Here is a 25,723-nt window from a genome sequence, read left to right as displayed (position 1 = left end):
TAACTGACTAGTATTTAATCGTGGTAGTGGCCAGCTATATAAACTGTTTTTAGAAAATAGATTCACACTACTTTCACCATTTGTCCTTCGCCTTTCTTCAATGTTCATCAAACCACATATTTTTAATCAATCTATAGAATTATAAACAAAAATTAAAAACTTAAAACAAATTGGTTAACAAACTCACTCCTATAGCAAAGAGAGACGAACACATCGCATTCTTGGTTTTCATTTTTTTGTCTGGAAGAGAGTGAGTCAAGACTCAAAGTCAATAATAAAAAAAATAAAGACAATCACCTATTCCACCTAGGTCCACATAGGCGCCATACCTGATTTTCTAATCGATAAGCATTTAATCGTGGTGCTGGCCAGCTGTATAGACACTTTTTTAGAACATTGATTCACACTGCTTTCACCATCTATCCTTCACCTTTCTTCATTGGTCATCAGACCACATATTTTTCATCAATCTATATAATTATAAATAAAAATTTAAAATTTAAAACAAACTGGCTAACAAACTCTCTATCAATAGATTCTGTTTCTTTCTTGCATGGATAGAGATGGAGGTCGAGATACCCACATCACCGCAACAATTCAATGAGCGAGCCAACTTCGTCCCTGAAGTCAAGTCTTCCCCTTCACCTGTGTATCCTTTCAAGGAAAGGATGATCTACGAAACTAGACCTTACATCTCTTGAAGGTTGATTGACGGGACCAGACTTTACATCTCTTTCTTGCCGATTGACTTTTTCTTCGTATGATTGTGTACCCAAACTCGTTGAGAACTGAAAGCAGTCGAAAAGTGGAGAAAAAAAAATCGAAACCTCAAAACTCAAAAGTGTAATTGTATCAGTATCAATGTGACTCTTTGTTGTCCTAAATCCGTTGCGGTCGTTTGAAATGCTATCATGGTTATATATGCACATTGTCTTGCGTTTTTTTCTTCATATTTTCAAATTCGAATAATCAACAAAGAATTATAGTTTGAAAGTTTCCATTGATGCTGTCAACATTAAAGATGCATAGCATATTGTGTTCTTAAGATTTCCACGTGTAGTATATCTGGGTGTATGCGTAATATGGACAGCCACAAGTGCAACACAGAAGGATTCAATATTAAAACAGCTTTTTGTTTTCATACATTCATTTTTCGTTCTTTACTTTTCTTTTACAAATTAAATATATAGTAATCATATGTATATTATTTAGCATGTAAGTATTACATATTAATTTTAATACATTGTTTATGTATCATTTCTAGATATTTCATAACTGAGAAGTAATAACGAATGCGACATCCCTACATAACGTTGTTAAAAAGTTTGTCAAAGATACTGAATCAGGAAGTTCAATTTCGGTAGAGCCCAATGCTTTTTCGCAACGAAAAATTTCATCTTGTACTTGTGTGAGTATTTGGGAGACCGATTTGTCATTATCTTTGATCCCTCGCACTGAGAAAGCGAAACCGTCTACTGCAAAATCATATGAATCTATGCATTGTTTAACTCCTTCGAAGCCCTTAACAATACCTTTGCCGGTGGTGTTGAGCGCATTGACAAAGAAAGCTTTGCTTTGTTGTGCATTTGCTAGTGCTAATTTAACAATGGTTGTATCAAGATCCTTGAGATTAGATGCTGATCGAGTTGGAATATCCTTCCAAAGAGATTTTACGCATTGATTGTAGTTGTAGCCGAATCGGTCTTGGGTTTGCTTGCAAACACTACTAATTAATGAAGACGCAGTTGCATTTGCAAATGGTATCAGAGACGATGAGAGACATAAGAGTAAGGATGAAATGAAAGTTACATATCCGATTGAGGAGGAGTCCATTGCTCTAGGTGTGTGTTTCTTAAATTGATGCTAAAGTGATTACAAACTATTTGTTTGATTTAAGTAATGGATGAATGGAGATCATATTTATAATTAAACAACTCAAGGATGGGGTACGGGTCTAAATTTAGGGGTGCAAAAGGTAATGAAACCCATTTCCTTTGACGTGTTTAGTTTTCTGTTCCCCTAGTTTTTGTTTTTTCTGTTACGTGCTAACTAATAACGCATTGGATGCAAACCAATTAACCTATTCCTTTCTAGAAACTCCAACAAAACCAAAAGTGATGCATGCTTATCAAAATGATTTCTTTCATTACATCGCAAGTATTAATTTAAGCCATTTCGTTTGCTTTTTTTTTTTTTTTTTTTTACTTTTTACAAATTCACTTATATCCATATTTACTTATCAATATATACACACACACACATATATATATACATATATATATATATATATATCATGTTAGAAGAATATAAAAAATTCACACAGACAGTGTTGGAGGAGTCTCTTTTAGCCTATTTCGTCTTATTCGGTTAGCAACTTGGGAGGCTCGAACCCTATTAAGCGCGGCTACAATAAGTGGCCTACGGGCATGGGGACATGGACCGCTGACCCGGAAGTCAAAAGAACCATTCGTTGTCCAAGAAAATTATGCATCCTAATAGTTGTGGGTTCTAACCTTCAAACCTAGGCTTTACGCCTTTCGAAGGAATAATCGAAAGGGCGATGTGGAAATCAGCCAAGGGAGCATAATCAAGACAATTTGTGTTTGATTTCCAAACATATTCTGCTCACACCTGTGTTTTAAATATCGCTAGGTCGTTATCGAGCGTCAGGTGGGGTCCTAACTAGTGGCTTGCTGTTTTTTTTTTCTTAATTTTCTGTTAATTATTAAATTTATTGTACCACTTATAAATAAATGCATATTTATTCTAAAAACAAATAAATAAATACTATACTTGTAATAGGGAAACATATAAATATAAATAACTTAAAAGTACTACAATTTTACAACATTAAAGAATTATGGCAAAGAGAGACGAACACATCGCATTCTTGGTTTTTTTTTTTTTTTTTTTTTTTTTTTTTTTTTTTTTGTTTGGGAGAGTTAGTCAAGACTCAAAGTTAATTGAAAAAAAGAAAAAAAGAAAAGGCAATCACCCATTCTGCCTAGACCCACATAGGCGCCATATCTGATTTTCTAATCAACTGGTATTTAATCATGTTGCTGACCAACTGTATAAATTGTTTTTCAGAACATCGATTCACATTGCTTTCACCATCTATTCTTAGCCTTTCTTCATTGGTCATCAGACCATATATTTTTCATCAATCTATAGAATTATAAATAAAAATTAAAAACTTAAAACAAATTGGTTAACAAACTTGCTTTGGAGTTTTAATTTTGTACCAAAATGTAGTGAGGCCCTTATAGAAACCTAAAGTATTTCACTGTCGAAGTCGAAGTCCATATCGAAAGTTACCAATTTGTTTGTGCCACGACGGATGTGATCGGTATTAAGGTTTTACTAGTATCTAAGAGAGGAATACAACTTGCTGGAATGCAACCAAAAGTTTACTAATGGTGGAAATTATTGCCCTTTGCTTCTAGGAGAGTCAACATATTGGCGCCGGAACTTGAGTTGGAAGTGGTCCGGTAGAGCGCGGTCCATTTCTTTGTGTTGTTGAAATTCCCACCTGCCTCAACAGATTCTGTTTCTTTCTTGCACGCATAGAGATGGAGGTCGAAATACCCTCATCACCATGAAAATTCAATGAGCGAGCCAACTTCGTCCCTGAAGTCAAGTCTTCCCCTTCACATGTGTATCCTTTCAAGGAAAGGGTGATCGACGAAACCAGACTTTACATCTCTTGAAGGTTGATCGACGGGACCATACTTTGCATCTCTTTCTTGCCGATTGACTTTTTCTTCAAATGATTGTGTACCCAAACTCATTGAGAATTGAAAGCAGTCGAAAAGTGGAGAAAAAGAAAATCCAAACCTCAAAACTCAAAAGTGTAATTGTAACAGTATCAATGTGACTCCTTATTGTCCTTAATGCGCTGTGGTCATTCGAAATGCTATCATGGTTATATATTGCGTTTTTTTTTTCTTCATATTTTCAAATTCGAATAATCAACAAAGAATTACGGTTTGAAAGTTTCCACTGATCCTGTCAACATTAAAGACGCATAGCATATTGTGTTCTGAAGATTTCCACGTGTAGTATATCTGGGTGTATGCGTAATATGGACAGCCGCAAGAGCAACACACAAGGATTCAATATTAAAACAGCTTTTTGTTTTCATACATTCGTTTTTCATTCTTTTCTGTTCTTTTACAAATTAAATATATAGTAATCTTATGTATATTATTTAGCATGTAAGTAATACATATTCATTTTAATACATTGTTTACGTATCTTTTCTAGATATTTCATAACTGAGAAGTAATAACGAATGCGACATCTCTACATAACGTGGTCAAAAAGTTTGTCGAAGATACTGAATCAGGAAGTTCAATTTCAGCAGAGCCCAATGCTTTTTCACAACGAAAAATTTCGTCTTGTACTTGTGTGAGTATTTGGGAGACCGATTTGTCATTATCTTTGATCCCTCGCACTGAGAAAGCGAAACCGTCTGCTGCAAAATCATATGAATCTACGCATTGTTTGATTCCTTCGAAGCCCTTAACAATACCTTTGCCGGTGGTGTTGAGCGCATTGACAAAGAAAGCTTTGCTTTGTTGTGCATTTGCTAGTGCTAATTTAACAATGGCTGTATCAAGATCTTTGAGATTAGATGCTGATCGAGTTGGAATATCCTTCCAAAGAGATTTTACGCATTGATTGTAGTTGTAGCCGAATCGGTCTTGGGTTTGCTTGCAAACACTACTAATTAATGAAGACGCAGTTGCATTTGCAAATGGTATCAGAGACGATGAGAGACATAAGAGTAAGGATGAAATGAAAGTTACATATCCGATTGAGGAGGAGTCCATTGCTCTAGGTGTGTGTTACTTAAATTGATGCTAAAGTGATTACAAACTATTTGTTTGATTTAAGTAATGGATGAATGGAGATCATATTTATAATTAAACAACTCAAGGATGAGGTACGGGTCTAAATTTAGGGGTGCAAAAGGTAATGAAACCCATGTCCTTTGACGTGTTTAGTTTTCTGTTCCCCTAGTTTTTGTTTTTTCTGTTATGTGCTAACTAATAACGCATTGGATGCAAACCACTTAACCTATTCCTTTCTAGAAACTCCAACAAAACCAAAAGTGATGCATGCTTATCAAAAGGATTTCTTTCATTACATCGCAAGTATTAATTTAAGCCATATCGTTTGCTTTTTTTTTTTTTTTTTTTTTTTTTTTTTTTTTTTTTAACTTTTTACAAATTCACTTATATCCATATTTACTTATCAATATACACACACACACACACATATATATACATACATACATATATATATATATATATATCATGTTAGAAGAATATAAAAAATTCGCACAGACAGTGTTGGAAGAGTCTCTTTTAGCCTATTTCGTCTTATTCGGTTAGCAACTTGGGAGGCTCGAGCCCTATTAAGCGCGGCTACAATAGGTGGCCTACGGGCATAGGGACATGGACCCCTGACCCGGAAGTCAAAAGCACCGTTCGTTGTCCAAGAAGATTATGCATCCAAACAGTTGTGGGTTCTGACCTTCAAACCTAGGCTTTACGCCTTTCGAAGGAATAATCGAAAGGGCGATGTGGAAATCAGCCAAGGGAGCATAATCAAGACAATTTGTGTTTGATTTCCAAACATATTCTGCTCACACCTGTGTTTTAAATATCGCTAGACCGTTATCGAGCGTCAGGTGGGGTCTTAACTAGTGGCCTGCTGTTTTTTTTTCCCTTAATTTTCTGTTAATTATTAAATTTATTGTACCACTTATAAATAAATGCATATTTATTCTAAAAACAAATAAATAAATACTATACTTGTAATAGGGAAACATATAAATATAAATAACTTATAAAGTACTAAATTTTTTTTTATAACATTAAAGAATTATGTCAAACAGAGACGAACACATCGCATTCTTGGTTTTTTTTTTTTTTTTTTTTTTTGGTTTTTTTGTTTGGGAGAGTTAGTCAAGACTCAAAGTTAATTAAAAAAAAAAAAAAGAAAAAGAAAAGGCAATCACCTATTCTGCCTAGACACACATAGGCGCCATATCTGATTTTCTAATCAACCGGTATTTAATCATGTTGCTGACCAACTGTATAGATTGTTTTTTAGAACATCGATTAACATTGCTTTCACCATCTATTCTTAGCCTTTCTTCATTGGTCATCAGACCATATATTTTTCATCAATCTATAGAATTATAAATAAAAATTAAAAACTTAAAACAAATTGGTTAACAAACTTGCTTTGGAGTTTTAATTTTGTACCAAAATGTAGTGAGGCCTTATAGAAACCTAAAGTATTTCACAGTCGATGTCGAAGTCCATATTGAAAGTTACCAATTTGTTTGTGCCACGACGGATGTGATCGGTATTAAGGTTTTACTAGTATCTAAGAGAGGAATACAACTTGCTGGAATGCAACCACAAGTTTACTAATGGTGGAAATTATTGCTCTTTGCTTCTAGGAGAGTCAACATATTGGCGCCAGAACTTGAGCTGGAAGTGGTCCGGTGGAGCGCGGTCCATTTCTTTGTGTTGTTGAAATTCCCACCTGCCTCAACAGATTCTGTTTCTTTCTTGCACGGATAGAGATGGAGGTCGAAATACCCTCATCACCACGAAAATTCAATGAGCGAGCCAACTTCGTCCCTGAAGTCAAGTCTTCCCCTTCACCTGTGTATCCTTTTAAGGAAAGGGTGATCGACGAAACCAGACTTTACATCTCTTGAAGGTTGATCGACGGGACCATACTTTGCATCTCTTTCTTGCCGATTGACTCTTTCTTCAAATGATTGTGTACCCAAACTCATTGAGAACTGAAAGCAGTCGAAAAGTGGAGAAAAAGAAAATCCAAACCTCAAAACTCAAAAGTGTAATTGTATCAGTATCAATGTGACTCCTTGTTGTCCTTAATGCGTTGTGGTCATTTGAAATGCTATCATGGTTATATATTGCGTTTTTTTTCCTTCATATTTTCAAATTCGAATAATCAACAAAGAATTACGGTTTGAAAGTTTCCACTGATCCTGCCAACATTAAAGACGCATAGCATATTGTGTTCCGAAGATTTCCACGTGTAGTATATCTGGTTGTATGCGTAATATGGACAGCCGCAAGAGCAACACAGAAGGATTCAATATTAAAACAGCATTTTGTTTTCATACATTCGTTGTTCATTCTTTTCTTTTCTTTTACAAATTAAATATATAGTAATCTTATGTATATTATTTAGCATGTAAGTAATACATATTAATTTTAATACATTGTTTACGTATCTTTTCTAGATATTTCATAACTGAGAAGTAATAACGAATGCGACATCTCTACATAACGTGGTCAAAAAGTTTGTCGAAGATACTGAATCAGGAAGTTCAATTTCGGCAGAGCCCAGTGCTTTTTCACAACGAAAAATTTCGTCTTGTACTTGTGTGAGTATTTGGGAGACCGATTTGTCATTATCTTTGATCCCTCGCACTGAGAAAGCGAAACCGTCTGCTGCAAAATCATTTGAATCTACGCATTGTTTGATTCCTTCGAAGCCCTTAACAATACCTTTGCCGGTGGTGTTGAGCGCATTGACAAAGAAAGCTTTGCTTTGTTGTGCATTTGCTAGTGCTAATTTAACAATGGCTGTATCAAGATCTTTGATTGTAGTTGTAGCCGAATCGGTCTTGAGTTTGCTTGGAAACACTACTAATTAATGAAGACGCAGTTGCATTTGAAAATGGTATCAGAGACGATGAGAGACATAAGAGTAAGGATGAAATGAAAGTTACATATCCGATTGAGGAGGAGTCCATTGCTCTAGGTGTGTGTTTCTTAAATTGATGCTAAAGTGATTACAAACTATTTGTTTGATTTAAGTAATGGATGAATGGAGATCATATTTATAATTAAACAACTCAAGGATGAGGTACGGGTCTAAATTTAGGGGTGCAAAAGGTAATGAAACCCATTTCCTTTGACGTGTTTAGTTTTCTGTTGCCCTAGTTTTTGTTTTTTCTGTTACGTGCTAACTAATAACGCATTGGATGCAAACCACTTAATCTATTCCTTTCTAGAAACTCCAACAAAACCAAAAGTGATGCATGCTTATCAAAAGGATTTCTTTCATTACATCGCAAGTATTAATTTAAGCCATATCGTTTGTTTTTTTTTTTTTTTTTTTTTTTAACTTTTTACAAATTCACTTATATCCATATTTACTTATCAATACACACACACACACACACATATATATATACATATATATATATATATCATGTTAGAAGAATATATATATATCATGTTAGAAGAATATAAAAAATTCGCACAGACAGTGTTGGAAGAGTCTCTTTTAGCCTATTTCGTCTTATTCGGTTCGCAACTTGGGAGGCTCGAGCCCTATTAAGCGCGGCTACAATAGGTGGCCTACGGGCATGGGGACATGGACCCTTGACCCAGAAGTCAAAAGCACCGTTCGTTGTCCAAGAAAATTATGCATCCTAATAGTTGTGGGTTCTGACCTTCAAACCTAGGCTTTACGCCTTTCGAAGGAATAATCGAAAGGGCGATGTGGAAATCAGCTAAGGGAGCATAATCAAGACAATTTGTGTTTGATTTCCAAACATATTCTGCTCACACTTGTGTTTTAAATATCTCTAGGCCCTTATCAAGCGTCAGGTGGGGTCCTAACTAGTGGCCTGCTGTTTTTTTTTCCTTAATTTTCTGTTAATTATTAAATTTATTGTACCACTTATAAATAAATGCATATTTATTCTAAAAACAAATAAATAAATACTATACTTGTAATAGGGAAACATATAAATATAAATAACTTATAAAGTACTACAAATTTTTTTTACAACATTAAAGAATTATGGCAAAGAGAGACAAACACATCGCATTCTTGGTTTTTTTTTTTTTTTTTTTTTTTGGTTTTTTTGTTTGGGAGAGTTAGTCAAGACTCAAAGTTAATTAAAAAAAAAGAAAAAAAAAGAAAAGGCAATCACCTATTCTGCCTAGACAAACATAGGCGCCATATTTGATTTTCTAATCAACTAGTATTTAATCATGTTGCTGACCAACTGTATAGATTGTTTTTTAGATCATCGATTCACATTGCTTTCACCATCTATTCTTAGCCTTTCTTCATTGGTCATCAGACCATATATTTTTCATCAATCTATAGAATTATAAATAAAAATTAAAAACTTAAAACAAATTGGTTAACAAACTTGCTTTGGAGTTTTAATTTTGTACCAAAATGTAGTGAGGCCTTATAGAAACCTAAAGTATTTCACTGTCGAAGTCGAAGTCCATATTGAAAGTTACCAATTTGTTTGTGCCACGACGGATGTGATCGGTATTAAGGTTTTACTAGTATCTAAGAGAGGAATACAACTTGTTGGAATGCAACCACAAGTTTACTAATGGTGGAAATTATTGCTCTTTGCTTCTAGGAGAGTCAACATATTGGCGCCGGAACTTGAGTTGGAAGTGGTCCGGTGGAGTGCGGTCCATTTCTTTGTGTTGTTGAAATTCCCACCTGCCTCAACAGATTCTGTTTCTTTCTTGCACGGATAGAGATGGAGGTCGAAATACCCTCATCACCACGAAAATTCAATGAGCGAGCCAACTTCGTCCCTGAAGTCAAGTCTTCCCCTTCACCTGTGTATCCTTTCAAGGAAAGGGTGATCGACGAAACCAGACTTTACATCTCTTGAAGGTTGATCGACGGGACTATACTTTGCATCTCTTTCTTGCCGATTGACTTTTTCTTCAAATGATTGTGTACCCAAACTCATTGAGAACTGAAAGCAGTCGAAAAGTGGAGAAAAAGAAAATCCAAACCTCAAAACTCAAAAGTGTAATTGTATCAGTATCAATGTGACTCCTTGTTGTCCTTAATGCGTGGTGGTCATTTGAAATGCTATCATGGTTATATATTGCGTTTTTTTTCCTTCATATTTTCAAATTCGAATAATCAACAAAGAATTACGGTTTGAAAGTTTCCACTGATCCTGTCAACATTAAAGACGCATAGCATATTGTGTTCCGAAGATTTCCACGTGTAGTATATCTGGGTGTATGCGTAATATGGACAGCCGCAAGAGCAACACAGAAGGATTCAATATTAAAACAGCTTTTTGTTTTCATACATTCGTTTTTCATTCTTTTCTTTTCTTTTACAAATTAAATATATAGTAATCTTATGTATATTATTTAGCATGTAAGTAATACATATTAATTTTAATACATTGTTTACGTATCTTTTCTAGATATTTCATAACTAAGAAGTAATAACGAATGCGACATCTCTACATAACGTGGTCAAAAAGTTTGTCGAAGATACTGAGTCAGGAAGTTCAATTTCGGCAGAGCCCAATGCTTTTTCGCAACGAAAAATTTCGTCTTGTACTTGTGTGAGTATTTGGGAGACCGATTTGTCATTATCTTTGTTCCCTCGCACTGGGAAAGCGAAACCATCTACTGCAAAATCATATGAATCTACGCATTGTTTGACTCCTTCGAAGCCCTTAACAATACCTTTGCCGGTGGTGTTGAGCGCATTGACAAAGAAAGCTTTGCTTTGTTGTGCATTTGCTAGTGCTAATTTAACAATGGATGTATCAAGATCTTTGAGAGTAGATGCTGATCGAGTTGGAATATCCTTCCAAAGAGATTTTACGCATTGATTGTAGTTGTAGCCGAATCGGTCTTGGGTTTGCTTGCAAACACTACTAATTAATGAAGACGCAGTTGCATTTGCAAATGGTATCGGAGATGATGAGAGACATAAGAGTAAAGATGCAATGAAAGTTGCGTATCCGACTGAGAAGTCCATTGTTCAAGGTGTGTTTCTTAAATTGATGCTAAAGATATTACAAACTATTTGTTTGATTTAAGTAATGGATGAATAGAGATCATATTTATAATTAAACAACTCGAGGAGGAGGTACCGGTCTAAATTTAGGGGTGCAAAAAATAATGAATTGAAGGAAACCCATTTCCTTTGACGTGTTTAGTTTTCTGTTCCCTTTGTTTTTTGTTTTTTTCTGTTACGTGCTAACTGATAATGCATTGGATGCAAACCACCTAACCTATTCCTTTCTAGAAACTCGAACGAAACCAAAAGTGATGCATGCTTATCAAAAGGATTTCTTTCATTACATCGCAAGGATTAATTTAAGCCATTTCGCCCTTTTTTTTTTTTTTTTTTTATAGTTTTTACAAATTGATCTACATTCATATTTACTTATCTATATATGTCATGTTCGAAGAATATAAAAAATTCACACCTATAGTGTTAGAGGAGTCTCTTTTAGCCTATTTCGTCTTGTCCAGTTAGTAGCTTGGGAGGCTGGAGCCCTTTTAAGTGCGGTTACGATAGACGACCTGAGGGCATGGTGACATGGACACCTGAGTCGGAAGTCAAAAGCACCACTCGGCATCCAAAATTTTTTTGCAACGTATTAGTTGTGGGTTCTAACCTTCAAACCTAGGCTTTACACCTTTCAAAGGAATAATCTAAAGGGTGATGCGGAAATCATTCAAGGGAGCACAGTCAAGACATTTTGTGTTTGATTTCCATACATATTCCGCTCACACCTACTTTCAAACTTAGCTCTGCTATCGGGCATTGGGTAGGGCCCTAACTGGTGGCCTGGGGTATTTTTATTTTTATTTTAAAATTTTCTTATGTTAATTATTAAATTTATTGTACCACATATAAATAAATTCATATTTATTCTTAAAACAAACAAATAAATAAATACTATACTTGTAAGACCATCTCCAATGGTTGGGCTAAAAGTCAAATTTTTTAGCCCGAAAAATTTAACTTTTAGCCCAAAAACAGTTTTTCTACTCCAACCATTCTACCCTAAAATTTTAGCCCGAGATTATTAAAGAATGAATTTAGGCTATTTTTTTGTTAAATTAATTTTTTTTTTTAAAATAAATATGTAGACTATCGTAAATTAATTTTATGAACATTTTAATCTAAAAAAATTTAAATTCCGATAAATATTGGGTAGAGTCCACACCGATTTCTAGGCTAAATGTCGGGGGGAATTTGATATTGGTTTAGCATTTTGTATTTAGCTCAAAATTTCCCCTTGGGTTGGAGTGCGTTTGGGGGGAAATTTTGGGGGGTAATTTGGCTTTTAGCCCACCATTGGAGTTGGTCTAATAGGGAAACATAAAATGAAAAATATAAATATAAATAAATGATAAAGTACAACAATTTTTTTACAACATTAAAGAATTACAGCAAAGAGAGATGAACACGTCGCATTCTTGGTTTTCTTTTTTTCTTTTTTCCTTTTTTCTTTTTTCTTTTTTTTTTGTCCGGGAAAGAGTTAGTCAAGACTCAAAGTCAATTAAAAAAAAAGACAATCACCTATTCCACCTAGGCCCACATAGGTGCGATACCTGATTTTCTAACCGACTGGTATTTAATCGTGGTGCTGGCCAGCTGTATAGACTGTTTTTTAGAACATCGATTCACACTGCTTTCACCATCTATTCTTCACCCTTCTTCATTGGTCATCAGATCACATATTTTTCATCAATCTATAGAATTATAAATTAAAATAAAAAACTTAAAACAAATTGGTTAACAAACTCGCTCTAGAGTTTTAATTTTGTACCAAAATGTAGTGAGGCCTTATAGAAACCTAAAGTATTCCACTGTCGAAGTCGAAGTCCATATTGAAATTTACCAATTTATTTGTGCTACGATGGATGTGTTCGGTATTAAAGTTTTACTAGTTTCTAAGAGAAGAAGACGACTTGCTGGAATGCACCCACCAGTTTACCAGTGGTGGAAAGTATTGCCCTTTGCTTATAGGAGAGTCAGCATATTGGCGCCGGAGCTTGAGTTGGAAGTGGTGCGGTGGAGCGCGGTCCTTTTCTTTGAGTTGTTGAAATTCCCACCTGCCTCAACAGATTCTGTTTCTTTCTTGCACGGATAGAGATGGAGGTCGAGATACCCACATCACCGCGACAATTCAATGAGCGAGCCAACTTCGTCCCTGAAGTCAAGTCTTCCCCTTGACCTGTGTATCCTTTCAAGGAAAGGGTGATCAACGAAACCGGACTTTACATCTCTTGAAGGTTGATCGACAGGACCTGACTTTACATCTCTTTCTTGCCGATTGACTTTTTCTTCGTATGATTGTGTACCCAACTCATTGAGAACTGATGAAAGCAATCGAAAAGTGGAGAAAAAGAAAATCTAAACCTCAAAACTCTAAAGTACAATTGTATCAGTATCAATGTGACTCCTGGTTATATATGCACATTGTCTTGCGTGTTTTTCTTCATATTTTCAAATTCGAATAATCAACAAAGAATGTTAGTTTGAAAGTTTCCACTGATGCTGTCAACATTAAAGATGCATAGCATATTGTTTTCTTAAGATTTCCACGTGTAGTATATCTGGGTGTATGCGTAATATGGATAGCCAAAAAAGCAACACAAAGGGATTCAATATTAAAACATGCTTTTTTTTTGTTTTTTTTCATACATTCATTTTTCGTTCTTTTCTTTTCTTTTACAAATTAAATATATAGTAATCTTATGTATATTATTTAGCATGTAAGCAATACATATTAATTTTAATACATTGTTTACGTATCTTTTCTAGATATTTCATAACTGAGAAGTAATAATGAATGCGACATCCCTACATAACGTGGTTAAAAAGTTTGTCGAAGATACTGAATAAGGCAGTTCAATTTCGGCAGAGCCCAGTGCTTTTTCACAACGAAAAATTTCGTCTTGTACTTGTGTGAGTATTTGGGAGACTGATTTGTCATTATCTTTGATCCCTCGCACTGAGAAAGCAAAACCGTCTACTGCAAAATCATATGAATCTACACATTGTTTGACTCCTTCGAAGCCCTTAACAATACCTTTGCCGGTGGTGTTGAGCGCATTGACAAAGAAAGCTTTGCTTTGTTGTGCATTTGTTAGTGCTAATTTAACAATGGCTGTATCAAGATCTTTGAGATTAGATGCTGATCGAGTTGGAATATCTTTCCAAAAAGATTTTACGCATTGATTGTAGTTGTAGCCGAATCGGTCTTGGGTTTGCTTGCAAACACTACTAATTAATGAAGACGCTGTTGCATTTGCAAATGGTATCAGAGACGATGAGAGACATAAGAGTAAAGATGCAATGAAAGTTGCATATCCGATTGAGGAGTCCATTGCTCAAGGTGTGTGTTTCTTAAATTGATGCTAAAGTGATTACAAACTATTTGTTTGATTTAAGTAATGGATGAATGGAGATCATATTTATAATTAAACAACTCAAGGAGGAGGTACGGGTCTAAATTTAGCGGTGCAAAAGGTAATGAAACCTTTGACGTGTTTAGTTTTATGTTCCTCTTGTTTTTGTTTTTTTTGTTACGTGCTAACTGATAGCGCATTGGATGCAAACCACCTAACCTATTCCTTTCTAGAAACTCCAACAAAACTAAAAGTGATGCATGCTTATCAAAAGGATTTCTTTCATTACATCGCAAGGATTAATTTAAGCCATTTCGTTTTTTTTTTTTTTTTTTTTTTTCTTTTTTCTTTTTACTTTTTACAAATTCAACTACATCCATATTTACTTATTAATTTATATCATGTTAGAAGAATATAAAAAATTCACACTGATAGTGTAAGAGGAGTCTCTTGTAGCCTATTTTGTCTTGTTCGATTAGCAGCTTGGGAGGCTGAAACCCTATTAAGTGTGGTTACGATAGGCAGCCTATGGGCTTGAAGATATTGACCACTGACTCGGAAGTCAAACGCACCATCTGACCCCGAAAAATTTATGCAACTTAAGAGTTGTGGGCTCTAATAACGCATTCGATGTTAACCGCCTAACCTATTCCTTTCTAGAAACTCCAACATAACCAAAAGTGATGCATGCTTATCAGAAGGATTTCTTTCATTACCTTGCAAGGATTAATTTAAGCCATTTCGTTTGTTTTTGTTTTTTTTTTTTTTTTTTTTTTTTTATTTAAACAAATTCATCTACATCCATATTTACTTATCAATATGTATGATGTTAGAAGAATCTAAAAAAATCCCATTGATAGTGTTAGAGGAGTCTCTTTTACCCTATTTCGCCTTGTTCGATTAGCAGCTTGGGAGGCTCGTGCCGTATTAAGTGTGGTTACGATAGGCGGCCTACAGGCGTGGAGACATAAACCACTGACCTGAAAGTCAAACGCACCATCCGGCCCTGAAACATTTATGCAACCTAAGAGTTGTGGACTCTAACATTCAAACCTAGGCTTTACGCCATTCAAAGGAAGAATCAAAGGGGCGACGCGAAAATCAGCCAAGGGAGCATAATCAAGACATTTTATGTTGATTTCTAGACATATTCCCCTCACACCTATGTTTTAAACATTGCTAGGTCGTTATCGAGCGTCGGGTACGGTCCTAATTGGTGGCCTAGGGTTTTTTTTTTTTTTTTAATTTTTTTATGTTAATTATTAAATTTATTATACGACATATAAATAAATGCATATTTATTCTTAAAACAAATCAATAAATGAAAACTATACTTGTAATGGGGAAACATAAAATGCAAAATATAAATATAAATAAATTATAAAGTACTAGGGACATGAACACATTGCATTCTCGGTTTTCTTTTTTTTGTTTGGGAGAGAGCGAGTCAAGACTCATTGTCAATTAAAAAAAAAACAAGACAACTACCTATTCCGCTAGGCACACAGAGGCGCCATACCTTATTTTCTAACCGACTGGTGATTAATAGTGGTGTTGGCTAGTTATATAAACCGTTTTTTAGAACATCAATTCACACTGCTTTCACCATCTATCCTTCACCTTTCTTCATTGGTCATCCGACCACATGTTTTTCATCAATCTATAGATTATAAGTAAAAATTAAAAACATAAAACTATTTGGTTAAAACTATTTGGTTAACAAACTAGCTCTTAAGTTTCAATTTTGTACCAAAATGTAGTTAGGCCTTATAGAAAACTAAAGTATTCCACTGTCGAAGTCGAAGTCCATATTGAAAGTTACCAATTTGTTTTTGCTACGACGGATGTGATCGGTATTAACGTTTTACTAGTCTCTAGGAGAGGAATACAACTTGCTGGAATGCACCCACTAGTTTTCTAATGGTGGAAAGTACTGCTCTTTTCTTCTATAAGAGTCAACATATTGGCGTCCGACCTTGAGTTTGAAATTGTGCGGCGGAGTGTGGTTCTTTTCTTTGAGTTGTTGAAATTCCCACCTGCTTCAACAAATTCTGTTTCTTTCTGTTGTGTGTGTGTGTGTGTGTATGTCAACAATCTGTGATATAATTATATATGTTAATAAATAATAAATGCGAATAGAAAAATTAATAGATTATGAACAAAACAAAAATATAAAACAAACAACTTGAAGATCGAGGCTTGCGTAGCGCAATGTCCTTGAAATAGAAATTTCGTCCCTACTCAATGCTTGTAGTTCTACGAACGTTTGCTTCACCAGGATTCAACGATCAAGTTAGAATTCCAGCATCGGAAAATTTAACTTTTGGCGAATTTCTGTGTGGTTCTCTCAGTAAGAAGGTTTAGGAATGTAGAAGAAGAATTTGATATTTTCTGTATTCTAAATGTCATGCAAATGGATGTATATATAGTGGGATTATGCATGTTCGCAACAGGTATGAGAATGAGATGTGACTGTTGGGAGACATCTCTTCAGAGGGGTGTTGTGCTCTCTGTGTTTTTTAATGATGAGTCTGTTCAAATAAAAAATAATTTAATTAAATTGGAAATTAATTAAATATAGTACACTCCAAGGCCCATCTTTTGATATATAAGCCCAATAAGCCCAACCCTAAGGGTGAGCTAATTTTATTCTCTAAAGTCTATCACTTCAATCATTTTCTATAAGGGATAAAGTCTTATAAAGTGAGGAAACCTTTTGGAAATGATCAATGTGGGGCAATGAAATTTCTACTCAAAATTTCTAACACTTTTTTGCACGGATTAAGATGGAGGTCGAGATACCCACAACACCATGATAATTCAATGAGCAAGCCAACTTCGTCCCTGAACTCATCTTGACCCTTGTATTCTACCAAGGGAAGGTTGATCGATGACCAGACTTTACATCTCTTTCTTGCCAATTGGCTTTTTCTTTGTAAGATTGTGTGCCCAAAACTCATTGCGAACTGAAAGCAGTAGAAAGGTGGAGAAAAAGAAAATCCAAACCTCAAAAACTCAAAAGTGTAATTGTATCAGTATCAATGTTACTCCTTATTATCCTTAATGTCTTGCGGTCATTTAAAATGCTATCATGGTTATATATGCACATTGTCTTGCGTTTTTTTTCCTTCATATTTTCAAATTTGAATAATCAACGAAGAATTATAGTTTGAAATTTTCCACTGATGCTGTCAACATTCAAATGGCCAGCCAAAGGAGCAACACGGAAGGATTCAGTATTAAAACAGCTTTTTGTTTTCATACATTCATTTTTCGTTCTTTTTTTTCTTTTTCTTTTACAAATTAAATATATAGTAATCATATGTATATTATTTAGCATGTAAGTAATACATATTAAATTTAGTACATTGTTTACGTATCTTTTCTAGATATCTCATAATTGGGAAGTAATAACGAATGGAGCATCCCTACATAATGTGGTCAAAAAGTTTGTCGAAGATACTAAATCAAGAAGTTCAATTTCGGCAGAGTTCAATGCTTTTTTTGCAACGAACAATTTCGTCTTGCACTTTTGTGAGTATTTGGAAGACCAATTTGTCCTTATCTTTGATTCCTCGCACTGAGAAAGCGAAACCGCCTACCACAAAATCATATGAATTTGCACATTGTTTTACTCCTTTGAAGCCCTTAGCAATACCTTTGCCGGTGGCGTTGAGCGCATTGACAAAGAAAGCTTTACTTTGTTGTGCTTATGTTAATGCTAATTTAATAATGGCTATATCAAGATCTTTGAGATTAGATGTTGATCGAGTTGGAATATATTTCCAAAGAGATTTTACGCATGGATTGTAGTTGTAGCCGAATCGTATTGGGTTTGTTTGGCGGAAGAGCTAACTTAATTGGAGATTCGTATCATGATAAATAAGGGTTCCCATTTTGTTGATAGATAGAAAGTGAAGCTAAATACTACTAATTAATGAAGACGCTGCTGCATTTGCTAATGGTGTTGGAGACGATGAGAGACATAAGAGCAAAGATGAAATGAAAGTTGCATATCCGATTGAGGAGAGTCCATTGCTCAAGGTGTATGTTTCTTAAATTGAACATGCTAAAGTGATTACAAATTATTTGTTTGATTTGAGCAATGGATGAATGGAGATCATATTTATAATTAAACAACTCAAGGAGGGTGCACGGGTCTAAATTTAGGAGCGCAGAAGGTAAAGAAACTCATTTCTTTTGACGTGTTTAGTTTTATGTTCCCTTACTTTTTGGTTTTTCTCTTACGTACTAACTAATAACGCATTGGATGCAAACCACCTAACCTATTCCATTCTAGAAACTCTAACATAACCAAAACTGAGCATGCTTATCAAAAGGATTTCTTTCATTACATCGCAAGGATAAATTTAAGCCATTTCGTGTTTTTTTATTTTTATTTTTTTATTTTTTATTTTTTATTTTTACAAATTCATCTACATCCATATTTACTTATCAATACATGTGAAGTTAGAAGAATTTAAAAAATTCATATTGATAGTGTTAGAGGAGTTTCTTTTGGCCTATTTCGTCTTGTTCAGTTAGCAGCTTGGGAGGCTTAAGCCCTATTAAGCGCAGTTAAGATAGGCGGCCTACGGGTGTGGGGACATGGACCCCTAACTCAGAAGTTAAACGCATCATCCGGCCTTTGAAAAATTTATGCAACCTAAGAGTTGTGAGTTGTAACATTCAAACCTAGGCTTTACGCCATTCGAAGGAAGAATCAAAAGGGCAATGCGGAAATGAGCTGAGGGAGCATAATCAAGATATTTTGTGTTTGATTTGCAAACATATTCTGTTCACACCTATGTTTAAACATCACTAGGCTATTATCGAGCGTCGGGTAGGGTCCTAACTAGTGGCTTCGAGTTTTTATTTTTATTTTTTTATCTTAATTAAATTTATTATATGATATATAAACAAGTGCATATTTATACTCTTTTTTTTTTTTTTTTTTTTTTTTTTTTGAAGAAAGTGCATATTTATACTTAAAAAAATAAATAAATAAATAAAAACTATACTTGTAATGGGAAAACATAAATTGCAAAAAATAAATATAAGTAAATTATAAGGTACTGCAATTTATTTTTATCCCAAACGGGGAATTAGACAAGGGGACCCCTTGTCCCCTTATATTTTCATCATTTGTATGGAACTATTAATTAGACACCTCAATACCCTAACAAATAATCCAAAGTCTCGTATTGGGGTCCTCACCTAGAGCACTACTACAATATTAGCTTTATGTGTCGGATGATGGTGGTGGTTTAATAAGTCATTATATCAGATAAAAGATATCTGACACATAATTCAGTTAGTGTCGGATAACAACGAAATACTGTCAGTTATATACGACATAAATTTCTTAAATTCCTGAAGGATATTTAGTGTCAGATGCAACCGTCATAAAAGTATTATAACCACCAGTATTTTTGAATTCCTTTTTAAAAAAAAATATATATTTTTAACATATTCCGACTGTTTTTAAGTTAATGGTGGCGATTATAATTGACATAATTGATTATTTTATTATTTAAGTTTCTAGCGATTATAACCGACAAAAATTGACTATTTTATTATTTTAAAATGTTATATTGATTATAAATAAATAAACACATGGTTTAAAAAAAAAAAAAATTCACTCATGGCCCTGTCAGCTATTACCGACACAAACACGTGATTTGAGTTCCTTCCCTTCCCTTCTTCTCCATCCTTCAGCTTCATCGTCCCCCAATTTCACAACCCATTCATCTTTTTCCAGAAATTCAAATTAACTATTCAAATTTATCACGGATTAACAATTCAAAATCCAAAAATTTCAAATTTCATTCTTTCAAATGTGCTCACACGTTCTCCTACTCCATCTGATTTATTTCAGTACCCAAGTCAATCCAATTTATTAAATTCAATCTGCATTCGTAAAATTAATCACACTTGCGAGTATGAGATCTGCACATAGGTATTGGGTGACGTTTGACTAGAAATGGATAGTACATGGGCGGCTTTTGGTAGTAGGGAGGCTTAGGGGTTGTTCATGGAACTGGTGGTGGTCTTAGGTTGGTGGTGGAGGGTACAAGGGTTTGTGGTTCTACGGAGAGAAACCATGGCTAAATAACTTGAGAAGTATAGTTCAAATTCTCAGAATTATATGGATGTATGTGTTTCTAGATTTCACACTCTGTCGATGGATAGAGTGTGGAGTGTGTGCTATATAGCGCACAAATACGGCCCTCGACAGAGATCGATGAAGAGAGTGTGAAGTGAACAGGAGCAAGTGTGGGTTAGACAAAAATCCATATTTATCCTTGTAGTTAGCCGAAATTCCATTTTTGGGTTAAATTCGCTAACAGCCTTCACCACAAGAGTTTAAATGCATCTTTGAGGTTGGATCGTTGAAATTAATTTCGTAGAATGCATATCCTATCAAATTAATAGATTTAACAAACACTAAGAGTTAATGTTATACTTCCATTAAGTATAAAATAAGATTTATCCACTAGTGTAAATATTTTAAATTGAAGATCGAATTCATTCATTGCATTCTTATAAGGTCGAGGAGTGTAGTTGTAAAAAATCATCAAAATCGGAGCTAAAATAACCGTTAAATTGTGATTTTTCGTTCATAACCATCGAAAACTTTTGTTCCGTTACCTAATCTTTGAATGTTTTTTTTTTGCGATTTTTCACGTATGCGATCTCGAAGTGTGTAAAAATAAATTTGACGGTTTGATTATTGAAAAACATTTCGTAGAATGCTTATCGCATCAAAACGGTATATTAAACAAACACTTAGAGTTAATGTTATACTTCCCCATCAAGTATAAAATAAGATTTTGTGGTATCCATTAGTGTAAATATTTTAAATTGAAGATCAAATTCATTCAATGCATTCTTATAGGGTCGAGGAGTGTAACTGTAAAAAATCATCAAAACCAGAGCTAAAATAACCGTTAAATTGTGATTTTTCGTTTATAACCATCGAAAGCTTTTGTTCTGTTACCTAATCTCTAAATGTTTGTTTTTTGTGATTTTTTACATATGCGATCTCGGAGTGTGTGCAAACAAGTTTGACGGTTAGATCATTGAAAAAAGTTTTATAAAATGTGTATCGCGTCAAAAAGGTAGATTAAATAAACACTTAAAGAGTTAATGTTATACTTCCATTAAGTATAAAATAAGATTTTGTGGTATCCACTAGTATAAATATTTTAAATTGAAGATCAAATTTATTCGTTACATTTTTATAGGGTCGAGGAGTGTAGCTGTAAAAAATCATTAAAATCAGAGCTAAAATAACCGTTAAATTGTGATTTTTCGTTTATAACCATTGAAAACTTTTGTTCCGTTACGTAATCTCTGAATGTTTGTTTTTATGATTTTTTACGTATGCAATCTCGGAGTGTGTACAAATAAGTTTGACGGTTGGATCGTTGAAAAAAGTTTTGTAGAATGCCTATCGCATCAAAACGGTAGATTAAACAAACGCTTAGAGTTAATATTATACTTCCATTAAGTATAAAATAAGATTTTATGGTATCAACTGGTGTAAATATTTTAAATTGAAGATCGAATTCGTTCATTGCATTCTTATAAGGTCGAGGAGTGTAGCTGTAAAAAATCATCAAAATTGAAGCTAAAATAACGGTTAAATTGAGATTTTTCGTTTATAATTATTGAAAACTTTTATTCCATTATCTAATCTCTGATTTTTTTTTTTTTTTTTTTTTTTTTTTTTTTGCGATTTTTTACATATGCGATCTTGTAGTATCTACAAACAAGCTTGACGGTTAGATCATGGAAACTAGTTTCGTAGAATTCATATCTCCGTTAAATTTGCCTAAATTTTGAAGTGGGAAAAGTAATTTGTGCTAAATTTTTATTTATGTTTTTCAAGTATTGATTAAAAAATATTTAGTTTGTGTGATGACATTTTCATTATACAATTATCTTTTTGTTTCTTTATCGCATATTTTACATGGGTTATTATCTATTAGACCAAACAATTATTTATTTAATTTTTAAAAACGTATTCTATTTAAATATATATTATTTATTTATTTATTAAACCAAACAATTATTATTTTATTTTTTAAATTCGTAACAAAATTTTGGGGGGATTTTTGCCGCCATTTTTTTCTGTCGGTTTTTATTTTAAAATATGTTTCTGTCGATTTTAACTGACAGTTACGAAAATTTTCCAAAATAAAACCTCCTCATCTCTTCCTTGCATTGGTGCCTTCTCCCTTCCCCCTTTTCTCGGTTGAGACAGAGGACCACTTCAGGAACCAGAAGTAGAGCAATTTGCTTAATGTGTTGGTTTCTGTGGTTATTCCTCCCATAACTCTTTTTCTTAACGTGGAGCTGACCTTACTTGCAGCGTACATCAATAAGCCCAGATCGTAGGCTTGTTGCCGTTGTTGGTGATCATGTAGATACATTGCTCATGGATTCGCAGAATGGGAAGGTACCAAGATCTTTTTCCTGATCATGATACTCTTGTCTGCAACTTATTTTGCTGCATTTTTCTTTCCATAGAAATATTCTTGCTAATAAGATGAGGTAAACTGTTTGAAAATTGAACGCAAGACATGTAGACTTTGAGGAAATGGTTAATGGTGGAAAAATACCAATACAAGTGTTATCTTTAATACGATAACAAATTCTTATAATTGTTCACCATAGAGATATCTACTTTTTGTTTATTTTTCAGTATACCTTAACTTCGTGTTAGCAGAGCAGTTGTGCTTCTAAATTCCAAATTTACACCTAAAAGCATTTTCCAGGTTGTATTTTCAAAGATGGGAACCGTTTACTAACTCTAAACAACTCCGTTTTTTTTTTTTTTTTTTTTTTTTGTCATTCCAGACTATTACTAACTATATACAAATCTTTCATTGTCAGTTGCCGTTCTGAAGAATAACTTGGGTGCTGCTAGGTCAATTCGCTTTTCATCATATGGTTAGTTCATGATGGTCGCAAAACCTGCAGATTTTGTGCATATATAGCACAAAGGCAGATTACAAAGTGCAGCAAGAGATTGATTTCTTTGGGGAGATATCAATGAGTTGGGATGACGAGTCTCTGTATATAGGAATCTAGGATCAAACCATCTGGAGAGAAAAACATGCAACATGAGGAAGTAATCTTATCTCTTGGTTTCGCCAGTTTTAGGGTTGATTATGCTTTTGTTTTCCTTTGTTTTTGTCCATTGTATGAGAGGTTTTGTTTCCTAGTGGTCTATATTTTTTTTATTATTAATATATTTTCTGTAAGTTTTATTCGATGGAGTATGCTCTATATTCATTATTAATAAATTCTCTGTCGGTTATATCCGACACAAGTTCTGTCAGATTTAGAGTATTTGTTGTCAGTTTTATCCGACAAAGAATACTCTTATTTATTCATTATTAATATATTCTCTGTCGGTTATATCCGACACAATTTCTATCAGTTTTAGGGTATTTTCCGTTGGAAAATTCATTTCCTGACGCTAGCAATTATGTCGCTTATTATATCCGCCACTGCATCCATTTTCTATCGGATTTTGCTTAATATCCTACAGTAATATAAGTTTCTTGTCGATTATCATAAATGTAGTGTTTGCAAATGATTGTCTCATGTTTGCTAAGGCCACGCCGAGGGGTGCGAGGAATATTCTTCAAATACTTAATATGTTTTCTAAAGAGGCGGGTCAACAAATAAACTTTCATAAGTCTTCCTTGTATTTTTCCAAGAATACCACTTCTTCAACTGGAATTGATATTGTTAATATTTTAAATATTCAATATAAAACTACTATAGGTAAGTATCTAGGAATTCATAATATTGTTTTATGGAAAGACCAAGTTAATGGTAATGTGCTACTTAAGAGGGTTAAGCAAAAATTAGCTGGTTGGAAAGCAAGCACTCTTTCAAGAGCAAGGAGGCTTACTTTAATTAACTCTAATCTAATGGGTATGCCTAATCATGTTATGTCTTGCTTTAAGTGTCCTGACAAGATTGTCAATAAGCTTAATAAAGAGTGTAGGGATTTTTTCTGGGATAGGGACAAGAAAATCTTTCCAATGGCTTGAGATTCGGTTTGTGCTCCTAAGAAAGTGGGAGGTTTGGGAGTTAGAAGACTTGATCATTCTAATAATGTTTGTCTTGCTAAGTTGGGTTGGAAGGTAATGACTTAGGAGGATTACTGGTGGATGAAGTTAGTTAAAAGTAAGTATCGTAAAAAGGAAAATTTTCTAGATAATAAAATTATACAAAATCATTCTTTTGCTTGGAAATGTATCTTGAAAAGTAGAGATGTTATTCTTAAAGGTATGAGATGGAGATTGGGTAATGGTAAGGACATTTTGTTCTGGTCCCACATTGAGTTTTTCTTTACCTGTTATTCTATCTCTTACCTAATATTGATAACCAAAACATTAATTGGGACTTGAAAGTTGGTGAATTTATTGATAATTATTGTTGGGATAGGAGAAAACTTTCGCAAGTGGTTAGTAATGAAATTGTGAGGAAAATTTGTAATATTATAATTCCCTTGCAGGATTCCAAATATGTGCTAGTTTGGGGTCCAAATACAAATTGTAAGTTCTCTGTTAAATCAGCTAATTGGATCCAGAAAGGGATGTTGACTTAATCTACAAAGCATAAGTTCATTAATAAGATGTGGAAACCTAATATCCCTCTTAAAGTTAAGATGTTTGCGTGGTTGTTCATTCGTGATAGACTTCAAACTAGAAAAAGATTAAGTCATATTGTAATTAATAGTGATAAGTTGTGTCATTTTTGTAATTTCGTAGACGAGGATCAAAAACATTTATTTTTTCATTATGGTGTCAAATTGATTTGGGACATTTGTTCAATTAAGCTTGGCAATTTCACTAATGCTAACTTCGACTCGGCAGTAGACTGGCTAAATTCTTTAAAGCATGTTGATAAGGAAGTTCCTAGTGAATTGAGCTTGTGTTTGCTCCTTTGTTGGCAAATTTGGAATAACTATAATAATATGGTGTTAAGAAATGTTTTGCCCATCTCGGCAAGATCTAAGTTATTGGCTATATCTATGGGTGAGTGATATCTTAAAGCCAATGGTAAAGGTTAGAGAAGAAATACTAATGATACTTCCACAATTGTTAAATGGCATCTGCCGGATAAGAGTTCTATTAAGTTAAATTTTGTAGGTTCGGCGGTTGGGGACAAGGCGGTGACGGGATTTGTTTTAAGGAATCATAATGGGTAGATTATTGGAGGTGGAGATTTAAATTTGGATGGTGCCACTATTTCTGAAATGGAGGCTAAGGCTCTCAAAGAGGGCCTTCTTTTTGCTTAGAGGAAGGGCTATACAAAGATTATGGTTGAAGGTGACTTTAAGTTGGTCATTCAGTCAGTGTTGGACCAGAGTGTGACTTCATGGAATCTGGTTTCTATTATTGAAGATATCAAGGGGACGGCAACCAATTTTGATTACATTGACTGGAAACATATTTGTAGAGATG

The 25,723-nt window shown here is 34.1% G+C and overlaps 4 protein-coding genes and 2 pseudogenes across 4 annotated transcripts; all 6 read right to left on the bottom strand.

Annotated features, from left to right (window-relative positions):
- Positions 1–1,269: 1,269 nt before the first annotated feature.
- Positions 1,270–1,833, bottom strand: LOC137724433 (uncharacterized). Its single transcript, XM_068463175.1, has one exon. The coding sequence runs from the start codon at positions 1,831–1,833 to the stop codon at positions 1,270–1,272; it is 564 nt and encodes a 187-aa protein (XP_068319276.1).
- A 2,438-nt stretch (positions 1,834–4,271) lies between these two features.
- LOC137724228 (uncharacterized) lies at positions 4,272–4,865 on the bottom strand. The gene has a single exon (XM_068463031.1). The coding sequence runs from the start codon at positions 4,833–4,835 to the stop codon at positions 4,272–4,274; it is 564 nt and encodes a 187-aa protein (XP_068319132.1). The 5' UTR covers positions 4,836–4,865.
- A 2,428-nt stretch (positions 4,866–7,293) lies between these two features.
- Positions 7,294–7,813, bottom strand: LOC137725290 (uncharacterized; annotated as a pseudogene).
- Positions 7,814–10,284: 2,471 nt separating this feature from the next.
- On the bottom strand, positions 10,285–10,839 carry LOC137724553 (uncharacterized). Its single transcript, XM_068463317.1, has one exon. It carries the CDS (start codon positions 10,837–10,839, stop codon positions 10,285–10,287), a length of 555 nt encoding a protein of 184 aa, XP_068319418.1.
- A 2,810-nt stretch (positions 10,840–13,649) lies between these two features.
- On the bottom strand, positions 13,650–14,210 carry LOC137724338 (uncharacterized). Its single transcript, XM_068463078.1, has one exon. The coding sequence runs from the start codon at positions 14,208–14,210 to the stop codon at positions 13,650–13,652; it is 561 nt and encodes a 186-aa protein (XP_068319179.1).
- A 3,415-nt stretch (positions 14,211–17,625) lies between these two features.
- Positions 17,626–19,955, bottom strand: LOC137724865 (uncharacterized; annotated as a pseudogene).
- Positions 19,956–25,723: the final 5,768 nt, after the last annotated feature.

Source organism: Pyrus communis, chromosome 2 (genome assembly GCF_963583255.1).
Source record: "Pyrus communis chromosome 2, drPyrComm1.1, whole genome shotgun sequence".
NCBI lineage: Eukaryota > Viridiplantae > Streptophyta > Magnoliopsida > Rosales > Rosaceae > Pyrus > Pyrus communis.
The sequence above is the reverse complement of the archived record's forward strand: the minus strand, read 5'-3'. Positions and strand labels throughout refer to the sequence as shown.

Excerpts from the sequence above, each read along its gene's own strand:
- LOC137724433 (XM_068463175.1), bottom strand. The coding sequence starts at position 1,833 with ATGGACTCCTCCTCAATCGGATATGTAACTTTCATTTCATCCTTACTC.
- LOC137724228 (XM_068463031.1), bottom strand. The coding sequence starts at position 4,835 with ATGGACTCCTCCTCAATCGGATATGTAACTTTCATTTCATCCTTACTC.
- LOC137724553 (XM_068463317.1), bottom strand. The coding sequence starts at position 10,839 with ATGGACTTCTCAGTCGGATACGCAACTTTCATTGCATCTTTACTCTTA.
- LOC137724338 (XM_068463078.1), bottom strand. The coding sequence starts at position 14,210 with ATGGACTCCTCAATCGGATATGCAACTTTCATTGCATCTTTACTCTTA.